This window comes from Parus major, chromosome 5 (assembly GCF_001522545.3).
Source record: "Parus major isolate Abel chromosome 5, Parus_major1.1, whole genome shotgun sequence".
Classification (NCBI taxonomy): domain Eukaryota; kingdom Metazoa; phylum Chordata; class Aves; order Passeriformes; family Paridae; genus Parus; species Parus major.
The window spans coordinates 51,796,205-51,817,135 of record NC_031774.1 but is presented as its reverse complement, the minus strand read 5'-3'; the positions used below and the strand labels follow the sequence as shown (position 1 = coordinate 51,817,135).

Here is a 20,931-nt window from a genome sequence, read left to right as displayed (position 1 = left end):
GTCTGATGAAATTCTGTTTCATCCTATGTTACTGAAATTTGGGTTACTGAAATTTGGGTGAGCTCAAATTTGAGATTTTCTTAATCTCTACTTGAAACCATTTGAAAAATACCAAAATTTTTTTCTGAGTAGTCATTATTCACAGGCTATTCTACAAAAAATTATTAATTATGCTTTTAAGATTTTTTCATCATGCAGTAAAATAAGTGGATTTTAACAATATTTACAGTGTTGTTATGAAATAAAATAAATGGAATCATTGAAATTTTACTGTTTGGAACTAGTGATTCATGTAAGCCCCCAGAAACAATTTTTCCATTACTGATGTGCTTCAGTATGTGAATGCCATTTGCTGTGGCTTAAATGGCCTCTCCAACACCTGCAAAATCTGCCCTGAACTAGGAGTACAGAAAAATTGATGCATTAATAAAGCTAAATTAAACAGATACTGCATTTTGTGGTGTATCTTACCAAGATTTGACATGTGTTTTGGAAGAGCCTGTCCTAATGTGGTGCAGATTGACCAGAAACGGGCTCTGGTACAGTCACTTCCATGGTTGCTGTGCTCCACGCCACATTCACCTCAATTCTGAAAGCTGTTTTGCCCTTCTGCAGCCTCATCCTGCTCCCTGCCTTGGGCTGGGGCTCCAGTGTCACAGCTGTATGGGAGTCACATTGGGTGAGGGGTGGAATGGGATAGACAAGTTAGCTTTTGCTTGGAAATATTCCTTGTTTGACAGCACATGAAGGCTGATCATGATCCAAACAATAGACTGGAGCTTGGTGAGAAGGAACAAGGAGGAACTCAGTCAGGAGTAGAATGAATTTCCTGATTGAAGTGATCATGTAGCTCCCTATTCATTTGTCTCAAATGTTTGGGATGTCAGACAGTCCCCAGGAAAATCTATATATGTCTTGATATACCTGTGTTTTCCCTGCTGGGTACTATCATCTTGGGGAAAATAAAAGGACTGAAGATGAAGCTGACAAAGGCATTGGAGATGGACAGTTATATAAGAGCAGAAAAGTTCCTTTATTGTGGAATAGTATATAGAATTTCTTTGTGTTTTATTAGCAAGACTTAAGAGGAAGGAAAGCACCATCTTTGGAAACCTTGCGAAATTTGAATAGAAGCAAGATCCATTTGTTTTGGTGTCTGCAGGAAGTGCCAGCTTGCAGACATTGCTGGACTTCTGCTCCAATTATTTTAGTCAGTGACGGTTCTAAGGCTGAAGAGGCTGATGGACCACTGGGGAATCCATGGTTGGTACGTAGTCTGATGAAAGAGCTGGGAATCTCAGGGAAAAGGTTAGAGAAGCATGGCAGCTTTTATTCTCCCAAACAAATGTGGCAAGATTGAAAGGGGTATGAAAAACTGGACTACCAAGTGCAGTCAGGAGCACTGCTTTCTCTAGGAGCTTTCTTCATTCTCCCATGAGAGTTGGGCTAGAACTTAAACTGCCACATATTTTCTGAAATGCCCTTATGAGTACTTATAAAAGTGCAGGTTTTCTTGTTCAGTCTTTCTTCTGGCTTAAAAAAGTCTGTGTCCTGGCAGCAGTATTCTGAAATATATTTTGTGAAGCTTCGCCAGGTTTGTGTGCACAGTAAGTCATTTCTGGCTTTCCCTAAGTCAATGCTACTCACAGTCACATTGCTCTTTAGTGTTAGTACTAACAGTTCCATCTTCTAAGATCAACTTCAATATTAATAAATAAATAAGACAAACCCTGCCTGAATTTGTTCTAGAAATCAAGGTGTAATTCCCTGAATTTGGATCATTCAGTGAGAATAACATGAATAAAATGAGAAATTAGGCAGTGAGCTTCACCCTCTGAAACCGATGTAAGCCTCCTCTCCTTGTACTTGCATCCTTTGTAGTACTAGCACACACCATGGTCTGATTGGCATGTGTTTTTTATTTTACCCATTATTTTTCCTTTGGTAAAGAAAGGTCTTGCCTATGTATGAGTGCAGGAAATAGTAATTTGGTGCATTTCTTCGGATGTGTGAGCCAGCCCTTACTTCCTCTCACCTGCTGGAAGCCCTGTTTAGCTCAGAGACGCCCGGTGGCATTGGCAGGAGTTAAATTGGCAATGTCACTTGGACTACTGGAAACCATCAGTGTGTTCTTCAGTACTTGTCTGTACAATCCTGGGGTATTATCTTGGATGTTCCTTCATTGTAAGCACGGAAAGCAGTGAATGGGCCGGGCAGGCAGATAGCCAGCTATGAAGTGTTTGTGGTAACATTCATCAGTGAGCTGGCATATTGCTGCTGATTGAGTCCTTCTGTGTGGCACTTGCTTCTGGGGCTTGCCACACAAAAAGAATAACAGTGAACATAGATGGTGTTTCAAGGTAAATGCCTTGCTCTTCTGCTAGCAAATTTAGCAACACTAACAGGATCAACATCAGAACTACTACTTGGTATTTTTCTTGAAAGCATTTCCCAATGCCATTAGTATTTAGCTTGGTGATAAATTTTTCATGCAGTTATCGCAGACTAGTGTACAAATTCGAAATGCTAGAATCAGTCCTTCTGTAACTGATAAAGCCAGTTAAGGAGCAAAATGCAGAAATAAAAAAAAACAACAATCTTGGTTTATCCTGAAAATTAAAGATGTTTTTATCCTTTTAAACCTTTGACTGGTTTTGCATGTAGTTATTGAATCCAAATGTTATCCAAATTCATGGTTCTGTTAAGTGTCAGCAAGGTATCTGATTGAAGGTGCTCAGATGCTCTTTTATGTATGTCAGAAAACTTCCATTAAATGAATCAAAATCTATAACTGGCTGCAAGTGGATACCTTTGTGCAATAATTCTTCAGAAAGCTTAAAGGCTTTTTAAGCATTTGTATACCAAATAAAGACTAACAATTTGATATTTAACTTAATAATCAGTTACCACTTTCTGTCTTGAAAAATCAGCCTCAAGAAGACTCAGACTTTCTTGCTATTGTGTTAGTGTATGCCTGTTTTTACTGGGATACAGTAATACTTTTATTTAAAAATACAGTGATATTTATTAAATAATACTCAGTAATTCTGTTATAGAGAACAGTGCCAGCCACTGTAAAACTGGCTGGCCTTGTCTGGGGAATAAAGAGGACTCCGGCAGCGTGTGAAGCAGTGTTGTAGCAACAGGCTGTTCTGCAAGGTCTGCAGGCACTGTAAGAGGTTGTGCTTCTCTGGTTTTAAAGCCAGTGGAGTTTGTGTCATCGTAGTGATAGCCAAGAGTCTTGCACCACTGCATTGGTCCAGTGAATGTTGATGAGTGATGAAGGATTGGATCATTGGGCAAGACACAGAGTAAGTGAAGTGTGTGTATGTGTGTCACAAAATCAGGAGGGAGGGCATGGCAGAAGTCAAAGGCCCAGCAAAAAATGTGTCAGAGAGCACAGAATGTGTTACCTTTGACTTGTAAACAGCAGAACTTTGATGAAGTTTGCCTTCCAGTAAATTTGTATTTATCAGCTCTACTAGGCTCAGTGGAATAACCACCTGCCCTTCCCACTGCGTGACTTTCTCTTTTCTGCTGTGCACTCCCTTTCTTCCCTCTCCTGTGCAGTATTGTCCCACTGTCCCTGTGTCACTGTGGATAGTGAGGTATGTCTGCTTTGCACCTGGGTGTGTGCTGGCTGCTGGCTAAGCTTTGGGTGACTGCTCTGTTTCTGCTGTCACCTTTCCCTTAGTAGAGGTGATACTGTGGATGTCTCCTATTCACTGCCATTTTTAAAATAAAACTTGCAGCAAGTTGGTATCTTTGGACAACTTCAGTGAAATTTTGCAAAGGGGTTATGAAGGGTCTTTATTGGGATCAGAAGGTACTGGGTGAGAGGAATGGCCTCAGATTGCCCAACAGTGTGATCACACATACCTTACTTCCTTAGGAAACAAGACTAAAAAAAAGCATTCAGAGAGGTAGACAGTGAGAGGAAACAGGCCAGCACAGGAAAAGGGAAGCAAGGATCTATATTTGGAAAAATTAAAACTGGAGTCAGCATAGGATGGAAGAATAAAAAAATTTAGCATGTCCAAAATACAGGGGAAATTTCACAATCTGATATGAGAGGATTGTACTTCTTTAAAACTCAAGTGTGGGCTGTAGCAGGTATTTATCACCTCAGTAAGCAGGTTGGGGCTACCTGGGTGTGGGTATCTCCCAAGACATGTATACAAGCATTAACTTGTTAAACCTGCCAGCCTGCTGTTTTAGTAGCAATATCATAGGAGCGCTGTTTCTTTGAAAAGGGTGCACAAAGGGCACACAAGTTACTTGATTTCTAGAATGTAAGTTAAGAGGGATGGCTGAGGGAAATGGTAAAATTTGCTGCTCTTTCATGTTCTTCCTCCAAAGAAAACATCTTAAATAAAATACTGTATCTGTCTGGTGGGAGTATGGCTCCACAGACAGTTATCTGTGTTATTTTGTTTTTCCCTGACATTAATATTTTGCAATTCACATAGTTTCCTGCCACGATGTTTTGTAGAGGGGATGAGGAGATAAAGGGAGCATGGTGGCAGATGAATTTCTGTCTGACCAGATAGTTTGGACATACCTTCAGGGTAGATCCACATGAATATTGTTACCATGTTATATAATGACTTAAACCCCAAATCACTTACAGGATCAGTTCCAAACTGTGAAACTATCTGGTGTAGGCAGTCTGTTATATGAATAGGTTGTCCACAGAACCCATGGAGTCTCCATCCTTGTAAGTTTTTGAAAACTGACCAGGCAGAACCATGAATAGCCTGGTCTGAAATCAATATTGACTGTGATTTGAGGAGGAGATTGGATTAGAGGCAAGCTAGTCCCTTTCGACCTGAACTGTGAGTCTGTGCGGTACTTTCTTGCAGTTGTCACATTTATTTAGAACTTGGAGCTGCCAATGATACAAAACATCAAGTGTTCTTGAACATTTGGCAGCCTCAGCTAAGTGATTTCTATGAATTTCTGAAAATTCGTTCTGCCTAACAAAATTTGGAGGAGTCCTCAAATAAGAATCCTGAGGTAACTCTACTGCTGAAGCAGCAGTGGTCATAATCCAGCAGGTTGTCTTTTGCCCACTGCAGTGTAAGTGTGTTAGCTTTTATGATTCCAGATGGTAAATTATTGACATAAATTGAACCAGAATATGAACAGCAAGTAGGAATTCAAAACATACCTTGACACTTTTAATTTTTACCACATTGTAGGTGGGAAGAGTTGACCTCTTATTTTTTGAGGGTGGTGTTGACAGCAGTTCTGTTCTTCCCTGACCTGCTTTTAGAAATGAGAGGAAATTTGACATGAGGCCATCATGCACCCATTTCTGGGGTAGCAGTGCAGAGTGTCCAGTCTGCTGTGTCAGATCATCTCCACTGGCATTTCCTGCAGCTTTCAGTCATTCTGAAACTGCCTTCAAATATTTTCTATTAGGTGGCATAATACAGATTGACTGCAGTGTAGATGCACCAGCTTTCAAACCTAAATCACAAACCTATTTACCTGTGAATAAAATATTTAAATTATGTTTTAAAATTAGCAAAATTGATGTTTTCTTTTTGTGTAAAGAAAATATCCTAATCCCATCTATCAGTGGAAGAGGAGAATATGATCAGAATAGAATTTGTGTGTGGAGAATAATGTCTTTCATATGTACCCTGGTTTTCAATGAGGAAATAAATGCTGGCATTTCACTTCTCATTACAAATCAAAACATCAACTGTTACTGTTTTGTATTATTTTCTTGAGAGCATACATTACTTGGCTTCTGAAAATTAGTTGTTTGGGTTTGTTTTTTTTTCTTTGCCTGGTGTTACAGAAAACACCCGTCTTCCAAACAAGAGTAAGTACAATAATCCAAAATCAGCTTGAGAGAAAAGGCAGTGGTGCATACAAAGATACTGCACATAGAATGTCTATCCCAAATTCTTATTACATCCTCACAGTCATGAATAAACAAACTCTTGCAATTACTTGGAGCTAATGTTACCCTGACAACAGTGTGTATATATAACAAAATTCAGTAATCACTGCCAGCAAAACCCCCAGTACAGCTAATGCTTCTGTTTGCCAGGATGAAATACTTTCATTAAGGATTAAATCAACTCCAGATCATAAGTTCTGCCTTCAATATTAGGATCAAAAGTAATTATTCATTTGAGTATATGGAGATGAGTTTGGTTTGAGTTCCCTGTTTATCAAACAGTGATCTGTAAAGGGAGAAGCTGTATCTCTTTTTAGCAGTTAGGTAGTGATAAATCACTTGGCATTGTTCTGGCAAGCACAGTGGGCACAGTCTGATGCTTTTTGCTGCAAGTTTCTCGTCACTCAGTTTTGCCAGTTCTGTGCATGGTACTGATCTGCATATTTGCAGTTGAGGAACAGCAGCCTTCTGGGACAGCTGCAGGAATCCAAATTGGAAATATTTTTTTATTTAATTTACTAAGAGAAATTGTGGAATCCAGTACTTAAATGCAGCAGGTCACATCCTGGTGTAAACAGGGTTCAAAATGCCAATAAAGTATATATCAATTTAAATAAATTACTGGTCTGTTGTCTCTTCTGAGCTCTGATCTGTCTGTATCTGCTGTTGTAGTCTCTGTGATCATGAGCATCTGTTGACACTCAGTTTTATTTTCAAGTTATATTTTTAAGGAATCTTAGATGCTTTGACAGAGAATTTTTCCAGTTCAGGGGAAGTCCTGCCAAGTTTAAAATTTTTCCGTACATTCAAATGTTCATGTTTGGTGCTTTCTAAGACTGAGCCCACTGAAGCTGCAGTGTTTCTGAACACCAACACCTGCTAAATACTAAAAGGAAACATTAGTTAAGTGCACAAATGGCTTGTAAAAATAGTAACTTCCCTCTAGAGTGAATATTTCTTTTCATTTACATATGTTAAACCAATTGATTTTACTAACTAGTACTTCAGTTGACCAGCTGAGGTGGAAAAAGCAGGACCAACCTAGGACTCTTGCAGATTTTACCAGAAATGGTAGTCAAGAAAATGAGGGCCGCTCATCTTCCTTCTTCAAGGATACTATTTCTAGAAAGATGGCAGTAACACCCTTCCTTGCAGACTCTATTTCTTCTGTTTATTGAAACTTAAGTATGTGCTCTGCTTGATACATCATCCTTACTAATATTAAAATACAAAACTAATCAAATTTACTTGCTCTTACACTACTTTATGCATTTCTAAACTGAATTCCAGTTTTAATGGCGTAAAGTTTGATGCACTTCCAAGTGGGGAAATTTGTAGGTGAAATAATAAAATATTTTGTCACCAGTCAGCAGCAATGTAAGATAAAAAGGGTTTTTTCTGAGTGTACAAGACACCTTGAACTTTATTAGGTTTGCAAGTTGGTTGTGATCAATTTACAACAACAGGGCTTTTTTATACTTAAATCAATTATTTTATTATCCGGAGAAGTTGTGGGTGCTCCATCCCTGGGAGTGTTCAAGGCCAGGCTGAATGGGACTTAGCAACCTGGTCTGGTGGAAGGTGTGCTTACCCATGGCAGAGGGATTGGAACTAGATGATCTTAAAGGCTCCTTCCAACCCAAATCATTCTGTGATTCTCTGATTTAGCTATTCTGTTTATTTAGTAGAATTATTGCTAAAAATCTGCTATTTATTTAAACCAGAAGTTATTATTGGGTTAGTGTCCTTTTATTAATATTTTATATTAATTTATGAATATAAATTTGTAGTGCCCTATTATTAATTACATTAATAATATATAATTATAATAGTAATAACAATAATAAAATAAAATGCTAGATTTCATGTCCCGTTGAATTCTTGTAACAGAAGCTGTTCTGCAAAATTAGTTCAATGACCAGCATTCTGCAGTAGCAAACCCATACTTAATAAGAGAACTTTCATGTTTATTTCTTGTCTGCATTTGTGTTTCCTCCATCTGTGTTCATTTGATAGGAAGGAGGTGAGAGAACCTTGCAAAACAGTTGATAATACCAGTGCTGACAGCTGTGATGTATTACTTGTACAGATGTCTGATTGGACTGGTATGGGTCTCTAACTGGTTTGAGGTGGTGATGCTGGGGAAGTTCTGTGGAAATTATTTTGGGTTTGAGGTGATAGTCTCAGTGACCTTGTGGTGAAGGAAAGTGTGATTGGCATTCCTGCCAAGTTGAAAGAAGTCTAGCAGAAGATCTAGCAGTGTCTCATTTTTAAATTTCATACTTTGGATAGACAAGAAACTCTCAGTGAAAGGGATATTACTTCTGGCAGAAGTAACACCCTCCTAAATACAAAGAAGCAGCATGGCTGTTCTTCAGTACAGCTGTTTCTTCATTATTTGAGCAGTTAACATTTTTTTGCTGAGAGGTTTTCAGGCATTCTTGGTTAGACTTCATAATACAATTTTCAGTCTCCAGTTCAGACTTCTGTATCTCTGTGTAGTTTTAATGTTTGATTTGTTTGTGTTAGCATCTGAAATACACCATCAAGGCAGTGACCCCCTCTTGTAGGAATTCTGTTTGGCTTATAACTTATTAGCTTAATCATAATGTAAGGTGAAGTAAAACAGGAATCTGAGCTGAATAACAAGTAGCAGTTCTGTGATGTTTTATTCAGTTGCAGATAGGAAAAAATACATGTGTTGGAAAACTTTGGTCTTTTTAGTCTAAGAGTGTTTGTGATGAGGGGAAGAGCAGCAATCTTTTCATGCTTAGTTAGAAGAGTAAACTGCTGTCGTTCTTGTGTAAACTCACGCAGTTTGCTTGCACTTGAACCATGTTTTTCCTTATTTTGCTTATCTACTTTAGAGTAGTGACTTGTAACAAATGTTCTGTCTAAATAGTGATCCACATGCTGTGATATGCTAGAAATAAATAAAGTATTCTGAATGGGATGTGGAGAGGAGAAAACTGACGGATATGCAGGCATAGCAGAATTTATCCACCAAATATTTTGAGAAATGTCTGGGACCACCAGACAAATAAGTAAGTGTAAGTTAGTTAATCATTGAACATCTTTTTAGGCTGCAGTCCTTCAGTACTTGGTCTAATTGAGATCTAGTGAATGTTGCTTAGCAGAAAAGATAGTTCAAAGCAAAAACCTTAAATTAGCCACAGATCTTGTGGGAAATGGTTTCACTGCTGTCTCTGAAGCTATCTCTTCTGAACTGAAGCTATCTCTTCAATTTGGGTTGTTAAAGCCTTAGCTGGTACTAGCTGAAATAATAAAAAGTAAAGTTCCACTCGGCTTAAGAAGAGAATTAATCTAGTGCCTGCAGGGTAGGACAGATTGTCCATAGGGTTTTCCAGTAATAGATGAGCTCTCCCTTTCACGTGGTCCTTCACTAATTCACAAAACACTAAAGAAAGGGTGAAAATCCTTCTGAAAGACCACTTTGCTCTATATTCTTACTAGCAGCAAGACAGAACCACTCATGTGATTGAACTTCCAAAAAAATTTTAATTGTTAATTAAACAGTGTAATTAGCTTTTTTTCCCACTCTGTAGTTTTAATAGTTGAAAATCTGGTATTGCTCTGGATATGCAATGCGTACTTTTGACCTCCAGTTTGTGGGTTGGCTTGTGATGTTTCTTTTTATAATTGAATTTTCTTTTTTTTTTTTCCTTTTTTTTTTTTTGTTAAACAGCGAAACCATTTACAAAATTGGTAAAGGAAATGCAGCTCCATCGAGATGACTTTGAAATTATAAAAGTGATTGGAAGAGGTGCATTTGGAGAGGTAAGAATTTTTTACTTTCAGCTCTAGTAATAAAACTTCCATTGTTTGTGCATCTGATTACTTGTTATAGTTGACACCTGAGGACAAAACGTTCACACAGATGTGCTAAAATACTTCCAAATGTAGGATAGCTAGGTACCTAATGCAAGGTCCCTTTGAAGCTGGTTATTCACTGTCCAGGTGTGTCATTTCTGTGACTGCCTTTCTGACTTCACTGTAGCTAAACAAGTGTCTCTTGGATGTGTGTATGAATGGGGTGGTCCCTAGCAGCTGCACAGCTGAATTTGGGATCTCTTCTCCCACTTGCCATATGTACTGCTCAGTGCTGCTCTAATTTAACACAGAGCTGGGCTGCTTCTATGGAAGGAGCGCGGAGGCTGCTCCACCCATCTGCCTGTCTCTGTAGCAATCTGGTAATGCAGAAAGACGCATTTGGCTGCCTCAAAGGCTGTTCCCTGTCATCTTTGAAGATCAAAGGCTGCTGGATCTGTTTTTTGGACAGCAAGTTGAGTCATGCTGGGATGATAGGAACGCCTTGTGTTTTGAGGACTCGCCAGTCCCAGGACCCTGGACTGAAGCGTTACTTCTTAATATGTTTGATGAAAGTCTCATCAATCACACAAGCCTGGTAGGGCTTGCCACTGGCAAAAGCATTCACGGGCAACAGGCATAGGATACCTGAGACTTCTGGAGAACCTCAAAGACAACCTTTTCAGCTTTTAAAAACAGGTAACTAAAGTCATAGCTGTCAGCAAAAAAAGGTTATTAACTAGAGAATTTCTAGAAGTAAAAAAGCCTTTATATTTTGTTCAGGAAACTTCTTTGAAGTAGTGCCACACTAAACTGAAACACAGAGACTGCCATTAATGGATCTCTTCAGCCCATTAGCACTCGGCTGCAGCTTTTGCTGCCGGTGGCTAAGGATAAACTTCCTGATCCCCGTGTCCTGTTGTCTCCACACAAAGAGCAGGACTCTGCTGTGCCAGGCATTCCTTCCAAGCGTGGTGTGCTCTGGACACCTCACACTCTTTCATATAGGGTTTGAATGTGGGACAAGGGTAGTATGCAGCAACCAGAAGCTCAGCTAGAGAAACACCAGGACCGTACTTCACCTGAGTTCACAGAACAACAAGGTTTTTATGTGCATATGCACTTGGTAGTGGGTGAAGTAATGACTTCATATCCATGTAATTTTAAGCTACTTCAGAAACTGTTTTTGAGTGAAGTGGACACCTAAGACAGAAATTAATGTTTCAAGAATATCTCTTAATGTACCATCATCTAATGGTGCAGTACCATGTAGTTTACATGTAATCATCATGAACATAGCTGCTGAAGGAAGTGGAGCATTTTAACAGAATGTCCAGATAAGCAATAACACCTTCCTCTGTAAGACAAAAGTTCACTTTCTAGTGGATGTTGAACTTGATGAGTGCAATATCTGTTACAAAGAAGGAAGTGTTATCTGAGAGTAATGGAAATACTGCATGAAAATGACTTCTTTCATTTGAGTGATTCACTTGAGTATTATTTGAACACGAATTTTAGAAGAAAAAAAATTACTGTAAAAAGTTTGTCAGGAAAAAACAATAATTGGAAAAGTATTGGTTAGGACTGAGAGCTACAAACTTAGTCCAGAAAAGAAGTCTAAGGAGGGAGGTTTGTGAGTAGATAAAAGGCCTAAAGGATCAAGACAGTAGTAGGTACCTGTCTGCCTCTCTGTTAGGGTTTTGGTTCAAAGCAGTGGCACAGTTTTGAAGACAATGCCCCCACCTACTGCATGAGGATTTTATTCTCCATGAGCTGGAGAACTTCAGTTTCTTCTGGAAGAAACTAACCAGAACCTCCATTCCAGGTGTGCACCAAATGGCTTTTTGGATCCAAGGACTGCATAAGAATCAATCACTGGGTTTGACTCTCCTAACAGCTTCAAAGCATGTTTCGTCCAGGAAATCAGGCTAGATACAGTCTGAAACAAAATTCCTGAGCTGTATACAGTATGGATGGGAAGGCTCAGCACAGGATACTTTGATGTTGTTCTGCTCTTGCTGTGCCAAATGACTTGCTATAGTGGCTGTGACCACTGATATCTAAAGAATTTTAGATTAGCGTTTTGGCAGTTTGTCTTTTGGCAGGATTAGAAAAGGTTTCTGGATCTTTTCAGAGCTAGACTTGTGATTGCTTTAGCTATCAAGAATGGCAGCCCTTTATAGTGACTTGGAGATGGAGTCAGTGTTGGGAATGCCTTCCCACAGTATAATATTCAAGGAAAGCCTGTTTTCCAGAGTACTTGTTCTGTTCTTTTTCAAAAGTTGTTCTTCTCTACTTAAGGAATTGACCAGCTGGAAATCTCAGTACAACAGGAGATGAAGCATTTATATGCATTTCAAGAGTCTTTAGTTTGTATTTGCTAGGGCAGTTTAGGATGACCTTTCTTAGCTTTGGATCAAAGTCCTAAGGTGCATAAAAGATACAAATTCTGGGTAGAAACTTGTGTTAATAGTGTTTGGAGTGCCAGAATCAACAATGTGTTTCATACTCTTTCATTTGGAAAAGCGTGGAACTTTACAAAAGCAGTTCACACATCCCATCCCCCCAAGTGAAATGAAATTTCACAGAAGTGAAATGAGAAGTATCTTAATTTCATCCTTCTGTTAGAGCTGTGAGTGCTCAGAGAGTCAGTGGTGTCAGTTACCTGTCAATATCACATCTTGTTCATCTCTTATCTAGAAAAGAATCCTTTGACCCTTGTGTATACCCCACTGCTATAATTGCCAGATTTTATAGGTATTATAAAATAGTAATTATGTAAAGGTTGACATTCCATAATAAAGTGAAATATAGTTTCTTGAAAGGAACTGGTGGCATCTGACTTGTATAAAACAACACTTGAGCAAACTGAATGGAGGAGCTGTGAGTAATTTTTCCATAGTAATTGCATACATACATGGGAACTATATTGGAAATTACCTGGCAGGCTTTTTGTGCTAAAAATACATTTTAAGAATACCTATAAAATATTTAAGTGTATAAAGAAATTAATCAGAATTAAACTAAACATGTTCCTGTTAGAATTAAGTAGTTTAATTTAAATACTGAACAGCTAAACAAGGTAGACTTCAAAAAGGATGAAAATTTACATTCCATTCTTCTCAGTTTAGCCTCTTTGGATTTTTTGGAGAATGCCAGCGGCTTTATTCTTCCCATAGAACTTTTGCATAAATCAGTAACTTTGAAGACATACAGTTTAAACAAAATAAAAGCATGATATTAGTTATTAGTCAGGATCAGTGGTCAATTTTTGCCAGAAAACACATAAGCCAAGGAAAGAAATGTGGTATTTGACCGAAGAGAGGATTGAGAGCATATGTGATCTTAACCCTGTGAACACAACTACAAAATCAGTATCTAAGTCAGGTTGATACAATCACCAAAACACATCTTTACTGGCATGTCAGTACCCCTTCCCCTTCCCCTTCCCCTCCCCCTCCCCTTCCCCTTCCCCCTCTCCCCTCTGTGGCATGTCTGAGAAAGCAAGAGGGAAAATGTTTCTTAAATTGTCATTATTATGCCAGGAGAGAAGCAGCCTAGCTTAGAGCCTAGAAATTTCCTCTGTAGCCACCTTCACACATAAAGGAAGCCAGCCACTTTGCAAGCAGGGTGAGCTGAATGTCTGAATATCCCTCACAGCAGCATGTAGGGTTCTGACTCAGGAAGTCACTGGCTTGAGAACATAATTTATTTTTTTTTTCAGAAGTTTCATAGTTTGGAAGGAAAGTTTGAAATGTGAGTGCGTGACAGAGTAGCTTGTTATTGAAATGCTAGGAGGAGGATACACTACTCATGGTTCTTCCTCATCTCCTAGGCTGTATTTGCCTGGGTATATACCCAGATGGGTGGCACATTTTTGTGAGTGCCCAGTGTTACTTGCAGTTTTTCATTTTCCGGGTCATACAGGCAGGTAACTCATGTACAGAGGAACAAAACTAATAATAAGTAAAAAGCCTCCACAAGGAACAAAACTAATAATAAGTAAAAAGCCTCCTGAAATAAAATCAGAGGTAAATTGGTTTTCTCTTACCTTATTTCTGTTTTCTGTGAATAAAATGACTGCAGAAGTCTGTGTTTGTAGACAAGAAAAAGTATTTTGTGTAGCATGAAGTTTTTTATGAACTACACAGAAAACACACGAACTACACAAGACTGAAAATCACGTTTGCAAACTACACAGAAGTGAAAATACAGTCTGGAATATCAGCATAGAATGCAAAACTCTTTCAGATTTTCAACCTTTAGAAAATCACACCAAAACAACAAACCAAAAAAGCAATCCACGTGTGGTTTGAAGTTTGCTTGTGCCTGACTGTTTCTTTCATCTAGAAACACCGTGGACCATTACTTGAAATGAAATGATGTCATGAGAACCTGTGCTTGGTGGGATTGTGCTTACCTGGGAAACTCAGTTCAGCCTGAGAAGTGCTTTCTGTGTTCTTGGTATATGCCTTTAGGGTCGCATGTCCTCATTTTGTCTAAAAGACCATTTAGGTACACTGATGTAGATCAACACATTCCAGTCAAAGAGCAGCATTTTGAAGGAAGAATGCTTCAAAATGTACCTTGTTTGAGAACTTGGATTGCATAACATGGCTGACACCTCCTGGAAATTTGGCAGCGTGGGTCTGAAACAATTGTTTTCCTTCCCTTGTTTGTTAGCAAGGATTTCTTGAATGAGCAATGCTTACTGTGGTTCCAGCAGAAGGGTGGAACTGCTTGGTCTTGCTTAGCACAAAAATAACTAAAACTCTTAATGTGCCCCACCTAAGTATTACTGTTCTGGATGGATTAGAAATACCTTTTCATGTAAATGCTGTTGTGTACAGACTTGATCTGTGTAGTGTTCAGTAATAATACGTCACCTCAACTTGGGATGCTTAGTCAGAGTGTCACCTGGGATCAACAGACAGAAAAACGTGTTTCCTGAAGAAAATAATGGTTGAGAGAGAATAAGACTGATCCCCTGTGTACCACAGGTTCTGATCACTGATGTAGTTTCTAATGAGAGAGATACTGAGGTTGCAGTGAGAGTCAGAAGTGAGTATGTAAAACCTAAGCTTCCTGTGGTCAGTTGTGCTTGGCAGCAAGAGGCAGAGCTCTTTGTGCCCTTTCCACCTTGTAATCACAGCTGTAGGGTACTGAGTTCAGTGTTTTGATGTAATTCTAGAAATTAACCTGGGGCACAGGAGCCTACGGACTGCAATTAAGGCTGTCTCACCTATTCAGAAGCTTTGGTGGTTGTCTTTATTGTCTTTAGGTGCCCAGCAGGGACTATGCCTTCCTACATTTTAGATTAACAGAATTCCAAAGTATTGCACATCATATAGGACACTTTTCATTCAACTATTCAAAGAGTCAAAGAATTCAGAATACGATGCAAAAGAAGTATTTAATTAGCTCTGCTTTTCTTTAATATACTCTTTATGAAAAAAAAGAAAATTAAATCAAAGCAAGCTATTTTCTGCTGTGGAAATGGAAGAAGAAAGAAGCTGCTTTGTTTTGAAAATGCTTCAAAAGAGCTGGTTGCTATCTCAGTCCTCCCCAGCTCTGTGTTTGTGTGGCAGCAGCAAGTAACTATGGAGACAGGCAGGTTACAAGGAGCTGGAGAGACACATGCAGTTCATTGTGGTGCTGCTGTGAGAGCAGCCATTTGTCTCTGCAAACCCCCTGGTCCTGAGGAACAGCTTAGGTGCTATTTGAGGCCTTTATTCTTCTTCTGTGGAATCTTTCTGGCTGGTACTTGTAAGGGATTTATTTGCACAATATGAAGATATACAATGCATGCTCAAAAAAACCTGATTTTGGTTTGGAAATCTGCACCATGGCATATGAACTCTATCAAAAGACACTCTGGTTTTTAAATTTATATGTAAAATAGACATTAAAAAACTGATACAGCAGCCCAGACCAGTTTTTCCTCAAAGATGCAGTATTAAAACTATCAACTGATGAGCTCTATATTAAAGACTTTTTCCTATCTGAAAGTGTTAGGAGGATAAAGTAGTTTCTGCAGTGTTTTTGCTGTAGCTGGTGTTCAAGATATCAATAGCATGAGACAGAAATAGTAGAGTAAAAGTGGCATAAACAAGCTTTAACCAAGAGAAATGAATGTAATATTAAATTATAAATCTGGTAATAAGACATTATGGGTAAATTGTTTACATCTGAAATGGCATTTTGTCTCTTCTCCCAGTTGAAAGGCTTGACTAAAATCTCTTCTCAAATGTGTAAAGCCTTTCCAAGTTCCTGTCAAAGGTTAATTCATGGTATTTTACACTCTTTTATCCATGTAATTTTATTGTCCGTTAGATTGAGGAGATCTTTGATCATCCACTTTTATTGATGTCCTTCCTTCCACTTTTATTTTTACATAGAATGGTTTTGGTTGGAAGGAGCTTTAAAGAGTCTCTCATTCCAGCACCTCTGTCATGGGCAGGGGACACCTTTCACTAGACTATGTTGGTCAGAACCCCATCCACTTCAGCCTTCAATAATAACAATAATGCTTTTTTTTCCCCTTTTTTTAGCAAGTAAGGGTTTTTATATTCCCACAATAGTAGAATGAGAGGCTCTTTAGTTTCTTGATCACCTCAATCGTCCTCTTTCACACCTGCTCCAGATGAAGTTTATTTTTCTAAGGTGTGGCTGTGTGTAGAGTTTCCAGTGAGTTTGTATTGCAAGGCAGTAATGTTTACCCATCCCCAGTGGTGTGTATCTGCCTGTGAATTCCAGATTCAGTTTGCCTTTTTTCTTAACTACCTGGCATTATGAGCTGTTTGAACAAGTATTATCATCTGTATGTCTGTGTTCCTCCTCTTTTCAGCTGAGAACATTTTGCAGTTTCACTTTATACCTGTAAGTCAAGTCCTTAAAGATAAGTTTTACCAGAAAGTTTAAGGTGCCATGAGCACGAATAGTGTTGTAGTGGGTTTTTTTGTCTCTGCTTTGAAATTAATGCCAGCATGATTTTTAAGAAGTATTTGTTAGCTGTCTTAATTGTATTCTGGAAAGCCGGTCTTACATTTAAATGATTTCTGTACTTTATTGCACCATACTTTCTATTTACATAAAAGAAAACTTGTAACTTGATGCTGCTTACTAATGCTGATCATGTCACTCAAAGGGCAAAGTACAGTGGTGGGAAGTTCTGTCATGTCTGTAGAGTATGATTTGGCTCAGATTCACACCCTGTAGATTTCATTGGAACACTGGGAAAGGTGGAACTTGACCTGGGATGGCTTTGCACAGTGCAGCCCTAAATGTCAGAATTGAGCGAGTTTTGAAGATCAAAACATAGCAAAATACTCACATAAAACAATTCAAGAAGCAAAATACTAACTCTTGTTGAAGTCTAGAAAAGCTACTTTAGCTATTTTGTTCTTTATTTTATTTTATTGTACTACAAGTGAAACAGAGCTTTGAGACACAAAATACAGGAAGGAAATGGATGGCAGAAGCAATACAAATCTGATAGGGTGTTGTGGCTTGTAGTTACCACAGATGGATCTCAGTTAGGCTTTAGCCCCACTTGTCATACTTTTTTTGTTATAAATATGTCTAAAGTTGGTTGAAGTGTAGGCACTAGGATTGATTAGGCTTTCTGAAATCCTTGAGGAAGCATACTTGAGCTTTATTGCAGTTTTCCTGTTGCCTCAATCTTGAGCAGGACAAGTCATAGCGATGCTAATCAAATCAGGTCGTAAACAATCCATACAGGCTGGAAGGGGGGTTGCAGTGATGGGGGAACCCTTGCATCTGCCATTTTTTTCTTGTCGCATTTTTAAGACTTAATAAAACAGGATTACCTAAATATCTGGATTGTTAAACATTTGGCCCCCCTGCTTCTGCATTCCAGCCTGGAATTATGAGATGCAAACTGGGAGTAAGTTTTAATTTCCTTAGTTTGAGATGGGTATTAAAAGTGATAGTTCTGGGCCAAAGATGTGTGGGTTGGTTAGCCCATATCCCACCCCTTTGGCCAGGTAGAGAAGTGTAGGGAAAAAATACAAGGACAGAGCAGAGCTGAATTTTCAGTTTCCAGTGGCTGAGGGTTCAGGGACTCCCCAGCCCACCCCTTTAACTCAGTGGTCAGTAGTCACTGATGCCCACACTGCAATATGTGTTACTCAGGTATTAAGCATAAATTTGAATGTATTTAAATACTTTCTGAATACTTAGGTGGCCACGGCAGCCTGTGGCTGAGTTCCAGAACTTTTGTGTGACAATAATACTTCCTTTTTGTTAACTAACTGTGTACTAACTCTTGTTGCCTTTTTTTTTTTTTTATTTGATGCTTTTCAATGTCTGTGTTATGAGAAATGGCAAATTATTGTTCTCTGTTCATCCTCTCCATGACATTCATGGTTTCCTGTGTGTCTCATAGCTGTTACCTCTTCCAGGCCTGGAATATTTTAGGCTATTACATCTTTTGAGAAGCTGTTTTATCATACCCCTGCTTGTACATTTTTTTTCCTTTCATTATCCTTAGCATACTTTCTTTTTTTTTTTTTTTTTTTTTTAACTTCTAATACAGTGTAAATTGTATTAAGCTTGGAAATGTAGAGTGAACACCAATAAAAAATTCTGGTCTGTGCATAACATGAGCACTTGTTCAGCCAGTAGACTTAAACGCTGAAGACAGAAACTTGTTCTTAAAGCAGACATTTGTAGCAGCCTACAAATGTACCTCCTTTGGAAAAACTGAATACCAACTGAATGGTTTTTCCTTACATTAGTAGATGTGGTGGATCTGTATGTAGGCTAAAACCCATCATATTTAAAACCAGACATCTTGCATGGTTAGCACAACTGCAGATCAAACAATGGCCTCTGTTTGATCTCCTAAAGTGGTCAGTGTGGTTACTGTAACTGAATTTAAGGTATGCCAGAGAAGGAAGAATTAATATAAAAGTAAGAAAAAACAACTCCACTGCAGCCTCTCAGAAAGAGACAAAGCATTATATGACAAAAATAAACTTAGAAATGCTGCCACCTGATGAAGAAAGTAAAAGAAAGGTAACTTGAGTAAATGCTGAGGTATTTTAAGAAAGGATCTTTTCCAATATTGTAACAGTATTCTTCCTTATAATAGCACTGAGTTTTTCAGGGCATAGATTCATTTGTGCTTCCCTCTTTAAGTTCAGACATCAATGAAGTTTGAGTTATGCTTTTCTGTTTGTTTTCTTTTAAAAAAATAAAAATCGTAATTATTTGAATTGGTTGGGAAGTCAGGCAAAAATTCTGTCCACTCTGTGAGATACCTTCAGCAGGACTAAGATTTCTTTCTTTCCAGACATAAAATTCATGGGGGATTACCTAATTTGCTGTGTGGTTCAATGAATTTTTCTGCTGACACGAGAAGCTGTCCCCCTGTCACCCTTATAACTAAAGCAGCAGTGTGTTTACTGGTGCCATAACTTGATAACCACTTAATGTGAAAATATGAGTCAGCTTTCTTTTTATGAACTATACTTTTTCTTCCACAGAAGACAATTATCTTCCTCCACAAAGTTTAAATTGGTCTTTTTAAAGCAGTCTTTTCAGTTGAAAATAAATAGCACTAATATAGCTAGTGACTGGGGAATTGCTAAATAAGTCTGTCCTACAGATTTGGCATCCTTTCTTCTTTTCCTTTCTTCTTTTTCCAGGCCTGTTTCATTTGCCGCTTTGTTCTAACATTTGCAAAGCTCCTCAGCTGTGCCTGCCTTCCATGATGCCAGGCTTCCATTGCTCCTCAGGACTTGAGCACGCTCCAAACTTGTGATACCCTGCAATGCTTTTGGACAGTGATGGCATTAGATGAAGTGCAGTGGATGTCTATCTGGGTTCTGATTTGTGCACTGTATTTGTACTTAAATGGCTTAGCAGTTCTAGTGTTGTGACGTTATGAAACTTGACTGTTGCTGCACCAGGGCTCAGAGAGCTGTGCTTGCAAATTGCATCAGCCCCAGAGCATTGGTTCATTCCTCTGCAGCAGGTAACTTTCATGCTGCTCTTTTCCTGTCCCTGCACTGGAGGTGTGTGCATTTCCCGAGTCACCATGTTCTGTCTGGAACAGTTTAAAAAGTGTAGTGGGTAATGTTAGCATCTTGCAGTTTCTCAAAAGCTGTTAATGCACTGTTTGACTTAGAGTGTGCCTTCAGCTAGATCAGGGTAATGACCCAATTAAGTGAATGGAGAGAGGTTTTTACAATTACTTTTAACTGTGATGAGGAGAGGAGCAATGCTGTTTACATTTAAGGCCATTACTGAAGGTCAGTTGAACAGTTTCATATGTGCCAAGGAGCCTCATGTGTTTGGTTGAGACTTTCTTGCTCATTCTTCCCCTGCAGCATGAGCAGTGTCTGTAGGAGGTGTTTCTAGGCCTGGAGACATTGGGGTTGTAATGTAGCTCTGGATATTCCACTTCACTTAGAGAAGCTGCTCCTTAGTGCTGTGCCTTTCCCAGCTGCATCCAGGGCCAGATTCCCATGTCTTTCCTGCAGTGGTACCCTTTTTCAGAGCTGTGTGTCTGTTACATGACTGTGCAGGTGTATACAAGGTGCTGTCACCCACTATGTGACCTGGTGAGTGGAGCTTCACTCACTGAGGTGTGGAGGGCTGAGCTGTGTACCTGCAGGGTGAAATTTCTGTGTACATGTGAAGATCCTGTTCTTGTGGTACTGGAGAAGCAGCAGTTTCCCTGACCCTCACTTGGAACTTCTTTACTGCTAAAGTGCAGGTGATGCTGTTTCCCTCTTCCCTCCTCAGGACCTAAGACTTTTTATAATGTTGCTCTGCTTGATGCACTATTCCAACCTTATTTTGTAGTCAGCAGCTTCTTAAAGCTGCTGTGGCTGAAGCCTTTCTAGGTAAGAGTTTTTAAGCAGCAGAAGAGGCAAGGTGATGTCATTCCTTTTCACACAGCTATTCAGAGCTCTGTTGGAAGCAATGAAAGCTGGTTGGTTTTCTGCTTCTGAAATAGAGATGAGCTGAGAAGCAGTAGAAATAGCAGTAGAAATATTCAAGCAGACCATGTATAGTCCTGTGAAAATGTTGCTGTATTAGTCATGATGCCTGTTTTTATTTTCCCAACTGGAAGAACTTTGTGGAAATGATGGTGTTACCACAAGAATTAATTTTGGTCTTTGAGAATACAAGTCTTGGTCAAAATAAAGTCTTTGAAT

At 38.9% G+C, this 20,931-nt stretch overlaps 1 protein-coding gene across 13 annotated transcripts in view; it reads left to right on the top strand.

Moving 5' to 3' along the window:
• Positions 1-20,931, top strand: part of CDC42BPB (CDC42 binding protein kinase beta) — a 90,832-nt gene that overhangs the window by 19,149 nt on the left and 50,752 nt on the right. For all 13 annotated transcript variants that reach the window (XR_004498054.1, XM_015630910.3, XM_015630922.2 and 10 more), the window contains exon 2: positions 9,621-9,712. Coding sequence is in view for 12 of the 13 variants with exons in the window: in XM_015630910.3 (XP_015486396.1) it covers positions 9,621-9,712 (92 nt within the window). In the remaining variant the exon portion in view is untranslated. The remainder of the gene's footprint in view (positions 1-9,620; positions 9,713-20,931) is intronic.